The 16,004-nt window shown below is 40.3% G+C and overlaps 1 protein-coding gene across 6 annotated transcripts in view; it reads right to left on the bottom strand.

The window, feature by feature from the left end:
- TCF12 (transcription factor 12) overlaps positions 1-16,004 on the bottom strand; it is a 414,455-nt gene that overhangs the window by 102,166 nt on the left and 296,285 nt on the right. For all 6 annotated transcript variants that reach the window (XM_062205994.1, XM_062205989.1, XM_062205990.1 and 3 more), the window contains 2 exons: positions 13,711-13,846; positions 5,756-5,808 (listed from right to left, as the gene is read on the bottom strand). In XM_062205994.1, the coding sequence (XP_062061978.1) occupies positions 5,756-5,808; positions 13,711-13,846 (189 nt within the window). The remainder of the gene's footprint in view (positions 1-5,755; positions 5,809-13,710; positions 13,847-16,004) is intronic.

Genomic DNA, 16,004 nt, shown 5'->3' with positions numbered 1-16,004 from the left:
CTGCTTATGTGCCTAGGAAAGAAGTAGAGATGGCCCAAGTATTTAGGCCTCTGCAACCAGGTGGGAAATCAAAACAGGCTTCTGGCTCTGGACTGGCTCAGCCTTGGTTGTTGTGGCCATTTGGGCAGTGAACCAGTGAATGGAAGATCTCTCTCTCTCTCTCTCTCTGCATCTGCCTCTCTGTAATTCTGCCTTTCAAATACATAAAATCTATATTTTTTAATTTTTAAAAAAGTCATTTTCAAATGCTATTGAGCAGGGACACAACCTTAGGTACTGGGGTCTAGAAAGGCATTCTGGAATTTACCTCAAGGTTTATTGTCTGAGAAAGACTTGTGGTAAAATCTTGTTTCTTATTTACTCTGGAATTTTTTTAAAAGACTTATTTATTTATTTATTTGAAAGTTGGAGTTACACAGAGAGAGAAGGAGAAGAAGAGAATGACAGAGGTCTTCTATCAGCTGGTTCACTCCCCAAACGGCCACTATAGTCAGAGCTGAGCCAATCTGAAGTCAGGAGCCAGGAGCTTCTGCCGGGTCTTCCATGTGGGTGCAGGGGCCCAAGGACTTGGGCCATCTTCTACTGCTTTCCCAGGCCATAGCAGAGAGCTAGATCGAAAGTGGAGCAGTCTAGACTTGAACTGGCGCCCATGTGGGTTGCCAGTGCTTCAGGCAAGGGTGTTAACCTGCTATGCCACAGCACCGGCCTCACTCTGGAATTTTGCATCTTCTGCAGTATATAAGAAAATTATCTACCTCTGAAAATACTAACATCAAGATAAGAAATAACAAATAAAGAACAAAGAAACTTCTCCACCCTACAAATGCTTCAGAAGGCTGAAAAAATGTTCAATTAATGATAAAAATAAACTGAAAAACAAGTACAGCCTCCTGAGAGATCAGAAAACAAAAAATGAGAAAGAATTCTATGTAGCAGAATTTGATTCATCACATTCTCCCTCCTTCTAAATCCCTTTTCTGCCAATGAATGATTTCTTTCTTTTTTTATTTTATTTTATTTATTTGACAGGTAGAATTACAGACAGTGAGAGAGACAGAGAGAAAGGTCTTCCTTCCATTGGTTCATCCCTTAAATGGCCTCTATGGCCAGAGCTACGCTGATCCGAAGCCAGGAGCCAGGTGCTTCCTCCTGGTCTCCCATGCAGGTGCAGGGGCCCAAGCACTTGGGCCATCCTCCACTGCCATCCCGGACCACAGCAGAGAGCTGAACCAGAAAGGAGCAACTGGAACTAGTACCTGGCACCCATATGGGATGCCGGCGCCACAGGCAGAGGATTAACCAAATAAGCCATGGCGCCTACCCCATCCAATGAATGATTTCTGAACAGTGACAGCGGTTACAATTTGCCACACACACTATGTGAGGCACATATATTACATACATAAGTGTAGGTATCACCATAATTTTATTCTTTTACTTTGATAGCCACCTTTTCCTTTGTTTCCAAAAAATAGCTGGTGTACATAAAAACAATAAAGACTAGAGGTGGCGGTTTGAGAAGGAGAGGAGAGATTCAGGAACAGTAGAAGGGAAGGAAGGCTTCTTGCAATATCAAAGTATTACTCCTGCAACTGGAAGCTCCTAGGCAACCTTAACAACCACAAATGCTTTCTGTTATCTGTTGGCCACAATACTTGAGGTCCTTACCTTGGGTAGACTGCTATCACAGCTGATTCTTTGATCATATCTGTACTGATCTTACAGGATCCTCAGTCCTCTGGGGTGGGAGAGTGGGTCCATTGGAAACCACAAGGATTTTGCATCTGGTATAGACTGAACATGTTTGTTTTTTCACACCTCCTTGCCTTTTACCCATCGGGGCCATTCTCCCCATCTCTAAGTGATAACTGCTGCTCATCTTTCTCCACACAGCTTAAATGTCAAGTCCTCCGGAGGCTATGAGTACTCTGTAAGGCAGGGTTAGTTCTACGTATTCTGGGTTACCAAAGCACATGGTGTACCCTTTCATGTCCCTTTTTACAATATATAATTAATTTGGTGAATGCCTGTTTCTCATACTAGATGGAATTCTCTGAGTCAGTGATGATGTATGCTTGAATTCTAGATGTTCAAGCACATTCCACTGTTGCTGCTACAAAGCCTACTTTGTATAGTATTCCAATCTGTCTAGGAAAGAAAAGTGGAAAATCTCATCTACTTGAAAACATCAGTCTTCATTAGGAGGAAGAAATATGCACACTCTGCCTTTGTTTATGTATTAAGTGTATCATTCCTTTTTTAAAATTTTATTTTTAAAGTAACGAGGTCTCACCATGTGGTTCAGGCTGAAGAGCAGTGGTCATTCACAGGTGAAGTCCCACTATCCATTTGCACAAGTGTTTTGACCTGCTTCATTCCTGACCTGGACCACTTTTCCCTTCCTTAGACAAACTGGTGATCTCCTGTTCTTGGGAGGTCACCATACTGATGTTGAACTTAGTATGGAAACTTGATGGGCATAGCACACTCACTTCAGAACTCCTGAGCTCGGCCAGCGCCGCGGCTCACTAGGCTAATCCTCTGCCTTGCGGCGCCGGCACACCAGGTTCTAGTCCCGGTCGGGGCACCGATCCTGTCCCGGTTGCCCCTCTTCCAGGCCAGCTCTCTGCTGTGGCCAGGGAGTGCAGTGGAGGATGGCCCAAGTGCTTGGGCCCTGCACCCCATGGGAGACCAGGAGAAGCACCTGGCTCCTGCCTTCGGATCAGCACGGTGCACTGGCCGCAGCGCGCCTACCGCGACGGCCATTGGAGGGTGAACCAACGGCAAAGGAAGACCTTTCTCTCTGTCTCTCTCTCTCACTGTCCACTCTGCCTGTCCAAAAATAAATAAATAAATAAATAAAATAAAATAAAAAATAAAAAAATAAAAAAAGAACTCCTGAGCTCAAGTGGTTCTCTTGCTCAATCACTGAGCCCCTTCCCACCGCCACTCCCAGCCTGGAAGCTGGGATGACAAACATGCATTATGGTGTCCAGCAAGCATCCTAGTTTTAAAACTCCAACTTCAGATCTTCCATTCCAAATTTCCTAATATCTGACTACTCTAAGGTTATGCAGCCCATCAGTCATCAAGCTAGGCAGATTTGGGTAGACCAATCACTCCCTTAATCTCCCTGGATGTACTGTTCTAAGATATTCAACATACCCTCCCCACTGGACCTTCATCTACAAACAGAAATCACATTTTGGCAGGCAGCTATGCTCACCACTATACCTCCAACGCAGAAGTCACATTCTGAAGAGTCCTCATATATCATGGCCCACAAAAACAACAATCATAAAAGGCCTCCAATCAATGCTCTATGGTCAAATTACACAGATTGTCAGTGCTTTGCACTTTAAGTTATCCTGCCTATTGCTTTTGTAGCAATACTTACAGTAGGATACTAATCTTCCACTCTCCTTAGTAAAGGCAACATAATTTACAGATGTTAAAGGTAGCAGCAAATTTGAAATTTGAATGCTATTTTCATTTCTATATCCATTTTTTACAATTCATAATGCAAAGTTTATGTATCACATATTTTTAATTAGATCATTCAAATAGAACACCATGACTAAATTGTCATTTGTTTTTGATACTGAAAAAGTAAATATTATATATATATAGATGTTCTCAGAAGTTATTTTACTATTACTTGCTAAAGTGTCTGTTTTTAAAGTTTTAAAACATTTCCTCTTTTAAAAACCCAAGATGTCAACACAGCACTTAATATAAAATATACTTAAAGTTCATTAAAACATTTTTATTACTTATATATCCTCATAAGATTCAATGTATACTAAGGGAGCTAGTTAAATACAACACAAATGTATGCTTGGCTTGAAAAATTTCTTCATGGTTCTTAAATCAGTTTCATCAGGATTCAGTGGCATTTTCTCTTCCAGACTCCGGAGACAATAGAGTGAACTACCTTCAAATAGTGAATGCTGTTATGATTGAGGATTAAGGAATGCTGACGACCCCCACTGTCTATCCCCCTTCCAGGATATTCTGCCCAATTGTCCTTCATTTTTAAAAATGAAAGAACTATGAAACATTGAAAATATATTGTTCATTAAAATTAACGTCAGGTTCAGAAGAAAAAAGATGAATTTTTCATTTATTAATCTGACTTTTTAAAAACATGTAGTTCTACTAAATATTAATATGTAATTTAACTTTTATTACTCTCATGGACTTACAGTAATAAATTACAAGAAAACTGCGCTGTTAATGTTTTACCAGTTCTGTCAGTTTTAATATGATTTCTGTTAACAGAAATCATCTGTTATATTGTTGAACCACCTACCTCTGCATAGCACAGAACTGTTAAAATGTAAATTGCCCAACTATTTTTAGAAACTGCTGAAAAAAAATTCCTGTCTTTGGGAATAATGATTTGAGGCATTGTGTTCATTTTGTTTATCAAGCAGCTATTCAGCCTCTAGTGGGCCCAAGTGCTTATGCAAGCAAAAGCTTTTAAGAATGCCTGCAGCTGCAATCCAACCTTCCAGGTAAGCTGCAGGTTCAGAGCACAGCTGCCCTAGGCTGCATAAAACTAAGATCCATCTGGAATGGGGTTTCAATGAGGATTTCAAATTTGACTTTTCATGTATCACAAGGAAGAGAAGGCGGGGGAAGAACACAGGAAAGAAGGAAGGCAAACAACCAAAAAGATGGTATCTCCAGTTTAGCCTTAATAAAAAAATAAAAAGCCAAGCCTATGCTGCTCCTTCTAGATTACTACTTGCCAAGCCGGATATTCCATTCAGTCTATACTTCGATGAGCTGTGACTCATCGGGCAGCACCTGCGCCCATGTGTTAAGTACTGCCAAATAAAAGCCCAACATCCATTTACACAACAAAGAGATGTACCCCACAAGGCAAGGGGCCTCAATCCAACAGCCTTACTCCCCATTTGTTCTAAGCAAAGGGAGAGGGGGAAAAAAATCTTCCTTGCTTACACCAGGGATTTTTTAAATTGGTGGATTTTTGATGTAGGTTCATTTACAAATACTTTTACTCCTCTAAAGAATAAAGTATATTTAATAGCACAAACACCCCCACAGTATAGATTATCATGACCATAAATGATTGTTCCACCAAACCTTTCCAACATCCTTCATCAAAGCCTTTTATTCTCAGAGGATACATTTTTGAGCAAAGAGGGATCAACAAACTAGTTGCTTGAAAGCTTTCCTGATGCTAGGCTGAAGTTAGGAAGGGCTTAATGAAGGCTTTAAAATCCACAAGGGCTACACAATGAACATCTGACTTGGTGATTTATGCATATTAATAACCTCAGCCCTACTGAGGCAAGCTGAGACGAACATGTCCTCCGAATCTTAATGTCTTTAGCTCCATTGGGATTATTACAAATGTAAATTTCTAAGATCCTCAGCTATTAATCTCTGTCTGTCCTCCTGTTCAGCAACATAATGACTAATTAAACATCAAAAGACCTGTACAGGAGATCTTCTTTGACAGCTACCGGTCTAGTCCTCTTCCCAAGAGAGGAATTCAAATGACAGGAACATGGAGTTAGAGCATATGAATAAGCCACAAATCATTGTGGAGAAATCTGAAAACCTAACATTAAATGTGGATTTATCTCAATCAATGATTTCATTAAGCAGTGAACAGTTACTATGTAAAGTATGTTCATTGGCACAAACTGAATATACCAGCAAGCAAATACTGAGCACTTGAAATAAATTGGTTTACCCTCAAGTCAAAAAAATGGGTACTTACAGAAGAAGGCAAACCAGGAGGCACCTTTCTGACTTTCTTTGCTTGCAAAGGATCTGTACATGAAAAACATATATTTCATCAGTATAATACATTAGATAAAAGCCAGACTTGAAATGACTAGGATGTATCTTTCCCCCAATGCCCTTTTTGTTTTCCAATATTTCAAAAGTAGTCAGGGAATATGGGAATGGAGGTCTCATTCCATTTAACTGATTCCAGTGCAAAGTAAGTTCTCTTAATAAAAGTGATACATTCTGAAACACATTTGCCATAAATTTGGGAAGATAACAGCAAACAAAGCAAAACAAGACAGAAATCAACCAATCAAGCACATATAAGGGAAGGCAATCACCGTTCAGAAATTTAAGTGCTAAGTGCTACCCTAGACACCTTCTACCATCTCTCATTTGCAGAGAATCACTTGTGCAACAGGTCAGGTTAATATGACTGCTTAACAAAGACATAAATTTAGTATTCATATTACACTGAGAATTTAATTTAAATGCATATTTTAAAAAACTAAAAGTCAATGCTATGCTACAGGATGGGCATTATCAGTGGTTAAGATACTGCTTGGAATGTCTACACTCCATACCAGAGTGCCTGGGTTTGAATCAAGGCTGTGCTTCAGTCTAAATACCTGCTGATGTGCAGCTTGGGAGGCAGGAGATGAAGCCTCAAGTATTTGTGTCCCTGCTACTTATATGGGAGACCTGAATTGAGTTCCCAGCTCCTGGATTCAGCCTGAACCAGCTTGAGCTGTTAATGGCATCTGGGGAGTGAACCAGAAGACGGAAAATCTCTATCTCTGTCTTTCCCCCTCTCAAATAGAATGGAAAAAAATTACTAAAAATTTTAAGAATTGTTATATCACAATTTACTATGTTAAAAACTTGAAATAAAATTTAAAGAAGGAAAAATTAAGGCTATACTAATGTCAAAATAGGTGACATAAGTGGGCATCAACTTATACAATGTTAAGAACATTTACTTTAATAATGTGTGGTTAAAACTGCAACTTCATGAAATGGACACTATAAGAAACAATGACCTGATCAGCTCTTGTCCTGACTCTAGATGTACAATGTAATACTTTATCCTTTTTAGTATTTGTTGTTGTTGTTGTTCTAATACTAGTGGTTGAACTCTGTAATTAACACACAATTATTCTTAGGTGCTTAAATTTTAACTGAAAAGTGATCCCTGTTAAATTTAAGAGTGGAAAAAGAGAGGGAGGAGATGTACGATTTGGGACATGCTCAACCGGACTTGCCCCAAATGATGGAGTTAGAAATGTGCCAGGGGATTCCAATACAATCCCATCAAGGTGGCATGTACCAATGCCCTCTCACTAGTCCATGTGATCAATTTCAGTTCACATTCAATGGCTCTGATAGGTTTAAGAATCAAAGGGATCACACAAACAAGACAAGTGTCTGCTAATACTAACTGATAGAATAAAAAAGGGAGAGAAAGATCCAACATGGGAAGTGGGATACACAGCAGACTCATAGAATGGCAGATGTCCTAAACAACACTCTGGCCTCAGAATCAGCCCTTAAGGCATTCGGATCTGGCTGAAGAGCCCATGAGAGTATTGTAGGCATGGAAAGCCAAGATACCATGGAAAAGAAAAAAAAAAAAAAAAAAAAGAAGACCTAAATGAAAGATCTCTGTGAGTGAGATCCCAGTGGAAAGAACGGGACCATCAAAGAAGGAGGTACCTTTCTCTGAAGGGAGGAGAGAACTTCCACTTTGACTATGACCCTAGCGGAATAAGATCAAAGGCAGTGAACTCTAAAGGCTTCCATAGCCCTGACAACTCATGACTAGAGCCTAGGGAGATTACTGACGCCATGAACAGGAGTGTCAAATTGTTAAGTCAGCAACAGGAGTCACTGTGTACTTACATCCCATGTGGGATCTGTCCTTAATGTGTTGTCTAATGTGCAGTGATGCTATAACTAGTACTGAAACAGTATTTTTACACTTTGTGTTTCTGCATGGGTACAAACTGATGAGATCTTTACTAATTATATACTGAATCGATCTTCTGTATATAAAGATAATTGGAAATGAAAAAAAAAAAAAAAACCTGGTGTTAAATTGGAAATGGCATAGAAAATTAATTAATTTAAAAAAAAATATTATGTAGGATCTCTGTCTTTAATGTGCTGTACACTCTTATTTAATGCTATAACTAGTACTTTGTGTTGCTATATGGGGGCAAACGGTTGAAATTGTTACCTAATATATACTAAACTGATCTTCTGTATATAAAGAGAATTGAAAATGAATCATGATGTGATTGGAAGGGGAGAGGGAGCAGGAAAGGGGAGGGTTGTGGGTGGGAGGGAAGTTTTGGGAGGGGGAAGCCATTGTAACCCATAAGCTGTACTTTAGAAATTTATATTCATTAAATAAAAGTTCAATTAAAACAAACAAACAAACAAAAAAAAAACCTGCAACTTCAGCACTACTTATTATATAATTTGTCCTTGAATGTTTGTAATTATTCCAAGGAAACAACTAGAGGAAAGTATATTTCTAAGATATAATGTATTAATATAAATAAAAAGATGAGTATTTTCATAACCAGTATTACTCAGTATTTTAATTTCACTTATCTGTGAAACTTAAAACTTGTCTATATTATTTACTGTAAAATTAAATGATAAGCATAGCTTTCTAATCTTAATATAAAGAACAGATGAAATTCAGGATTTTCAAGGGTGAAGCTGCTGCTTGCAACCCATATCAGAGTGCCTGGATTCAAATCCTAGTTCCATTATGCCATTATGATCCCAACTTCCTGCTAAGGCACACCCTTGGAGGCAGCAGGTAATGGCTCAAGTACTTGGGTTCTTGCCACCTATGTAATAACTAGATTAAGTTCTGGACTCCTGGCTTTGACCTGGCCAATCCTTGGCTATTGTGGGTATTAGGGGAGAGAACTGGAGAATGGGAGAAATCTCTCTGTCTGCCTTTCATAAAAAACATACAGAATTTTCAGAGAGGTTCACTACCAGGAAGGGAGAACACATGGGAAGGCTGATAGAAAGCTGTAAAAATGAGAATTAACCAAGCACAGTACTTTGCTAAACCATAAATGATACCACTTGGCAAAACATGCAGTTTTAGAAAGTATGAAACTCATTTAAATTCTCTACAGTGAATAAACCAGGAGACTGCAAAGCTAAAAAAGCAACTTTAAAAGTAACATGTGGAAAATTTTAGTTGATAAAAAGGGGAAAAAGCATTCATTAGCAGCTATATCCCTACCCCAAGAGGCATCCTGTATTTCCTTAAAACAGACGTGCCAAAGATAAACGACATCTGGCAAATTCTATATTTGTAGAACTTAAATGCAAATCCTTCGTGAGGCTGTTCTAGAGCCCAACTCCTCTCAATTGATAAAGCACTGCCCGAGCAAAAGCCACACTGCATCTATCAAGACAGTCAACTGAATTGCTCCTGTTAGTCTGATGACTATAGCTCTATTTTGAGGTCAATACTGGTAGGAGATGTTGTTACTTAGCTTCTATTCAGTTACTACCAGTTTCTCCCTGCCACGAGAACTGAAAAAAAATCTTTTAATATCGTCATTAGCTACCACTATATAATTACCCACAAATGTTTGAATTAAAATCAGGAGCCCAGGATTCACAGTTCAGTTTCAGGGATGTGCAAACTGTAACAGTTAAGAGAATAAGATGGCTGGATTCAAATTTCAGCTCCATCACACAGTAGCTGTGTGAGCTGCAGCAAATTACTTAACCATTCTGAGCTTTCGTTACCTTATATGTAAAAAGGGGTAACACCTCTTTTTGTATTTCATGTATTAAGTTATAAGTGCTTAGGAGAGTATGATGTGTAATAAATTTTGGCCATTATTCTTAGGTTTATATAAAAATGTGAGGCAAAATTATTATTAGTTTTAGATAATTAGAGACTGTGTGCAGAATGTTGATTTTTCTAAAGGGTTCAAATAGTTTGGGAAGATGATAGGGATGGTGTAATAAGATTTTTTAAAAAAAGATTTATTTGAAAAGCAGAGTTACAGAGACACACACAGGGAGGGGGGGGGAGGGGGAGGGGAAGGGAGCGGGAGCGATCTTTCATCTGCTGGTTCACTTCCCAAATGGCTGCAATGACCAGAGCTGGCCCAGACTGAAGGAACCAGGAAACAGGAGCTTCTTCCAGTATCCCCTGTGGGTTCAGAGGCCTAAGGACTTGGGCCATCTTCCTCTGCTTTCTCATGCACATCAGCAGGGATCTGGATTGGAAGCAGTTGGGACATGAATGGTGCCCATATGCAGTGCTGGCACTGTAGGTGGCAGCTTAACTTACTATGCCACGGCACTGGACCCTGGTGTATGTGATTTCTTTAAAGTCTTTTTAACTTACAAGAAGTCAAAGAAAGAATGGCTAAGACTGAGAATTAATGATGAGAAATACAATACTAATCCAATAAATGATATTCACACAAGGGATGGGTGTCCTCTCTGGACATCACGAGAATCAACCCATATCCCCACTTCTCTTGGTCTTGGTTCCTTCTTGGTAATTTGAGTTTAACATGGCAACCTTTGCAACAAAACTAGTAAAGAGGAGACAAGAGTATCAAAGTAATGAAAATGAAAATAAAAGACATCTAAGTTTTAATTTATAGAAAACCTGAAATTTAAATCTGGATTTTATGAAATCTAGCCCCCCTGTTTCCTAGGTACTTTAGTAGCTAATATTTGCCTTTGAAATTTTTAGAAATAATATATTGGTTTGTAACAGTGCTGTTTGTCACAGAATGTGCTCAAACAGCATACTAACAAGGTATTTTTCCAGAGTGACACTGCCATATTTAGAGCCAAATGAATGTCCCTATCTTCTTTAGCTCATTGGGCAGGAAACAAGAACAGAAACGGAGAAGTGTTTTTTACAATTTATCACTTCTTTAATAAGGAAAAGTGCATTGGACTAAATCATCATGGTTGCTTTAATAGTACACATGCTTTAACTTCCCCAACACTGACAAGTGGGTACAGTCATTCAGAGTTCTCTCTGGTGAATATGACGATACCTCACTGTGCTCTTTGATGCATATCTCAGGCACATCCTAGACCCAATGCCAAGAGGTAGGTTTAACAGAAAACAGACATATTGGGGGCAGTCCGCAAACATCTGTGCAATGAATAACTGAGACACACTTCCTGGTGGACTATGTTTATTTTAGAAGCTGGCATACATCTAATGTAAAGAAGCTTTGCAATTTTTATTTTCTTGAATAAAGGACCTTTAGTAGGAATCACAAAAAATTCTGCCACTTAAACATAGATTGGATAAGGCATCAGAGGACACCTGAGCCTTGTTCAAAGTGACAACACAAAAACTAGCCTGGTTAGGCCACGTATAAGACAATAAGACATAAAAGAGGGAAACTTAAAAAAAAAAAGAAGGTTGAATGATTGCTATATACAGGGTTTCCTTTGGAGGTGATGCTTTGGAGCACAATATGCGTGACAGCTGCAAACAATGTAGATGTTCTTTATGCTACTGATTTTACATATTCATATGTGTTAAATATATATTAATTTTACCTCAATTTTTAACAAGTAAAAAAGCAGAATTAATTAAAACATTGAACATGGAATCAGAAAAATGTTAAATTTTACTCTGGGCAAGCCACCTAGTAGCTCTATGAATGTGTCCATTTTTGAGCTTTAGTTTTTATATTAAATCTAAGATTATATCTACAGAGTAGTAGGATACTTAACTGATTAGATGAGAATGTATATAAAAGCACTTTGTAAACTGCTTAATCAATTCGAGTTAAAAAAGGTGCTAATTAGATCATGCAATTTTAATTATGAGAAGAAAAATGAGTCTCTTTCACTAAATTCTCTTTTTGAGTATCAAACAATAATAAATTGGTTGTTTGAAGCTTTTCAAATATATGGCTTAGAAACTGAACAGCTACCTAAAATTAACCTGGCCAAAACTTTAACAGAAGTTATGATAACTCATAAAAGTTAAATTTTTTTAATTTTAACTTTTTAAAGATTTATTTATTATTTATTTGAGAGGCAGAGTTATATATAGAGAGAGGGAGAGACAGAGAGAGTTCTTCCATCTACTGGTTCACTTCCAAAATGGCTGCAATGGCCAGAGCTAGGCTGATCCGAAGCCAGGAGCCAGGAGCTTCTTCAGGGGCTTCGTCAGGGTCTCCAAAGCAGGTGAAGGGGCCCAAGCTTTTGGGCCATCATTCACTGTTTTCTCAGGCCATTAGCAGGGAGCTGGATCAGAAGTGTAGCAGCCAGGACTTGAACTGGCACCCATATGGGATGCTGGTGCCACAGGCAGAGGCTTAAACCTATTATGCCACAGCATTAGCCCCTGAAGTTAGAATTTTTAAATTTCATTTATAAATATCTAATGGATACAAATTTAGTATCCTTATCGAAATGCCTGAGACCAGAATAATTTCAGAATTTGCATGTTTTGATTTTGCATAATACATACATTTTGTATGATATATATTTACTTATAAAGAAGTATAGGTTTCTTTTATTTATTTATTTATTTATTGACAGGCAGAGTTAGACAGTGAGAGAAAGAGAGACAGAGAGAAAGGTCTTCCTTCTGTTGGTTCACCGCCCAAATGGCCGCTGTGGCCGGTGCTCTGCGCCGATCCAAAGCCAGGAACCAGGTGCTTCCTCTTGGTCTCCTACGCAGGTGCAGGGCCCAAGGACTTGGGCCATCCTCCACTGCCTTCCTGGGCCACAGCAGAGAGCTGGACTGGAAGAGGAGGAACTGGGACAGAATCTGGTGCCCCAACCAGGACTACAACTCGGGGTACCAGTGTTGCAGGTGGAGGATTAGCCTAGTAAGCCGCGGCGCCGGACTGATTTCTTTCATTTTTAAAGAAAAGATTTATTTATTTTGAAAGACTTAGAGAGAGGGAGAGAGAGAGAATATCTTTCATTTGCTGGTTTACTCCCCAGGGGGCCGCAATGGCGAGTGCTGGACCAGGCTGAAGCCAGGAGCTCCCATGTGGGTGGCAGGGGCCCCGAGCACTTGGGCCATATTCTGCTGCTTTTCCCAGGCCAGCAGCAGGGAGATGGAGCAGAAGTGGAGCAGCTGAGACAGGAATTGGCACCCATATGGGATGTGGGCATCTCAAGTGACAGCTTCATCTGCTACATCACAATGCCAGCCCCATATAATGAGATATCTTGGGGATGGAACTCAAGATTAAACATGAAACTTAGTTATGTTTCACATATGTCTTAAACACATAGCTTGAAGGTAATTTTATACAATATTTTTATTGTGGCTTTGCTTTGACTCTGACCTGTCACATGAAGTCAGGTGTGGAATTTTCTGCTTGTGGCATCATGTTAGCACTCAGAAAACTTCAAATTCTGGGCCATTTAAGATTTCAGATTAGGCGGGGCTCACCAGGCTAATCCTCCGCCTAGTGGCGACACCCCGGGTTCTAGTCCCGGTCGGGGTGCCGGATTCTGTCCCGGTTGCCCCTCTTCCAGGCCAGCTCTCTGCTATGGCCCGGGAGTGCAGTGGAGGATGGCCCAGGTCCTCAGGCCCTGCACCCACATGGGAGACCAGGAGAGGCACCTGGCTCCTGGCTTCGGATCAGTGCGGTGCGCCGGCCGCAGCACGCTGGCCGCGGCGGCCACTGGAGGGTGAACCAACGGCAAAGGAAGACCTTTCTCTCTGTCTCTCTCTCTCTCACTGTCCACTCTGTCAAAAAAAAAAAAAAAAAGATTTCAGATTAGGGAAGTTCAACTTGCAATCTTATTTTTATGCAAGTAAGTCCTGATATCAATATGATACCCAAGAAATCAAATCTCTTGTAATTAAAAGCACATCTAGAAGTATCTATTAAGGGAGAAAAAAGAAAGCAAAATTGTGGGATGGGATTTGCTGTGGGATACACTCACCAAGTGCTGCAGAGTCATGGAGTGGCCTTCTCCTGGAACTTGTGGCTGAGAATGAGTAGTATGGTGTCCCAGGTTTTCCTGAAGAAGATAGCTGTGCTGGGCTTCCAAGCCCTAGATCTTGTCTCAGGAGACTAGACTATAAAACAAGGTCAAGAAAACAAGTTACCTAAGTGCTAACAGTGAACTATATCTCAAAATTTCATTATTTTTTAATTATTCATAGTGTTTAAATGTAGGAAGCAACCAGTATGTATTTCTAAATTCAAACAGACCACTGGTTTTGGCCTATATTTTCTGTTATCTCCCTACTCTCATTTTCTTTTTTTTTTATTTTTTATTTTTATTTTTTATTTTTGACAGGCAGAGTGGACAGTGAGAGAGAGACAGAGAGAAAGGTCTTCCTTTGCCATTGGTTCACCCTCCAATGGCCACCGCGGTAGGCGCACTGCGGCCGGTGCACCGTGCTGATCCGATGGCAGGAGCCAGGTGCTTCTCCTGGTCTCCCATGGGGTGCAGGGCCCAAGCACTTGGGCCATCCTCCACTGCACTCCCTGGCCACAGCAGAGAGCTGGCCTGGAAGAGGGGCAACCGGGACAGGATCGGTGCCCTGACCGGGACTAGAACCCGGTGCGCCGGCGCCGCAAGGCGGAGGATTAACCTAGTGAGCTGCGGCGCCGGCCCTCTCATTTTCTTTTTTTAAAAAAGATTTATTTTATTTATTTCAAAGGCGGAATTAGAAAGGGAGGGAAAGAGAGAAAGAGATCGTCCATCTGCTGGTTCACTTCCTAAATGGCTACAACAGTCAGGGCTGGGCCAGGCCGAAGCCAGGAACTAGGCAGGAGTTTCATCTAGGTCTCCCACATGGGTGCAGGGTACAAGAACTCAGGCCATTTTCCACTGCTTTTCCAGGTGCATTAGCAGGGAGCTGGATTAGAAGTGGAGATGCCCAGGCTCAAAGCCCATAATGAAATACTAGTGTCACTGGCAGTGGCATTACCAGATGTGTCACAACACTGGCCCCTATTGCTTGCTTTTTAAATAATTACATAGATTTATGTAATCTTAGAGTTGAAAGACACTTATTAATTGTGTGGCTCTACTCTTTAATCATTAAGAATATTTCTGAAAAATAGCTACCTTGTTTTTGCTTGAATGTTTTCATAATCACAAAAGGAAGCTGATTTTGTTCTTTTTGCTTTCTTTTATCTTTCACTGTTTGAGTACCAATATTTTTAAGACTAGCCACTCCTATTTTCTTCATTTCTGTGTCGTGACATGACCTTGAGTTGTCTTATTCACCATCCCTGATACTGTCCCCAGGATTTATTTTTAGTTTGTTGAAGTCCCTTGTAAAATATAAAGAAGACAATATCCCACATGTAGCCTGATTAGTACATAGTAGTTTTCACCAGTATTTTTAAACAATCCATTTTTGTGTTTAGCTCATACTGAGAGGTTAAGAAACTTCACCTCTTTCATTTTTAAAAATTTTCATTAAAATTTTTTTAAAGATTTATTTATTTGAAAGATAGAAAGAAAGGGAGTGAGCGAGAGAACCCCTGCAGCTCTTCATTTTGCTGCATGTGCTGCTAACATCCCTCCAATGTTGTACATGCTTAGTTTGCGCTTTTTAGTCTCAAAGGCAAATTTAACATTTGCCTCTGACAAAATTCACCTTTTTATATTTTGTCTATAACAATCAGCATTTTCTCTTTTTCAGATTCTGGGTCTGGTCAACCAGTAGGGATCAATAATCTGATTAGAAGAAACCCATCAGAATGACATGTCAGCATGAGTAGCACAGTGTCCTGACAGACATTACAAAACGGTATCATGGGACTTTGTCTAGTGCTTCAGTGAAACCCAGTTATTTAGCAGCCTTCACCTATTAACCCAGTGGTCCTACCACAAAAGCAAATGAAGCAGTTTGGTAGAGTTTGGCTCTAAAATTCCTAGTTTCTGAGATGAAAAGGATCATGTAGCTTTGCAAGAAAAGGGAGGGATAGGCCGGCGCCGTGGCTTAACAGGCTAATCCTCCGCCTTGCAGCGCCGGCACACCAGGTTCTAGTCCCGGTCGGGGCGCCGGATTCTATCCCGGTTGCCCCTCTTCCAGGCCAGCTCTCTGCTGTGGCCCGGGAGTGCAGTGGAGGATGGCCCAAGTGTTTGGGCCCTGCACCCGCATGGGAGACCAGGAGAGGCACCTGGCACCTGGCTTCGGATCAGCGCGATGTGTGAAAGAAAGACCTTTCTCTCTGTCTCTCTCTCTCACTATCCTCTCTGCCTGTCAAAAAATA

This window comes from Lepus europaeus, chromosome 11, assembly GCF_033115175.1.
Source record: "Lepus europaeus isolate LE1 chromosome 11, mLepTim1.pri, whole genome shotgun sequence".
In the NCBI taxonomy this organism is placed as follows: domain Eukaryota; kingdom Metazoa; phylum Chordata; class Mammalia; order Lagomorpha; family Leporidae; genus Lepus; species Lepus europaeus.
The sequence above is the reverse complement of the archived record's forward strand: the minus strand, read 5'-3'. Positions and strand labels throughout refer to the sequence as shown.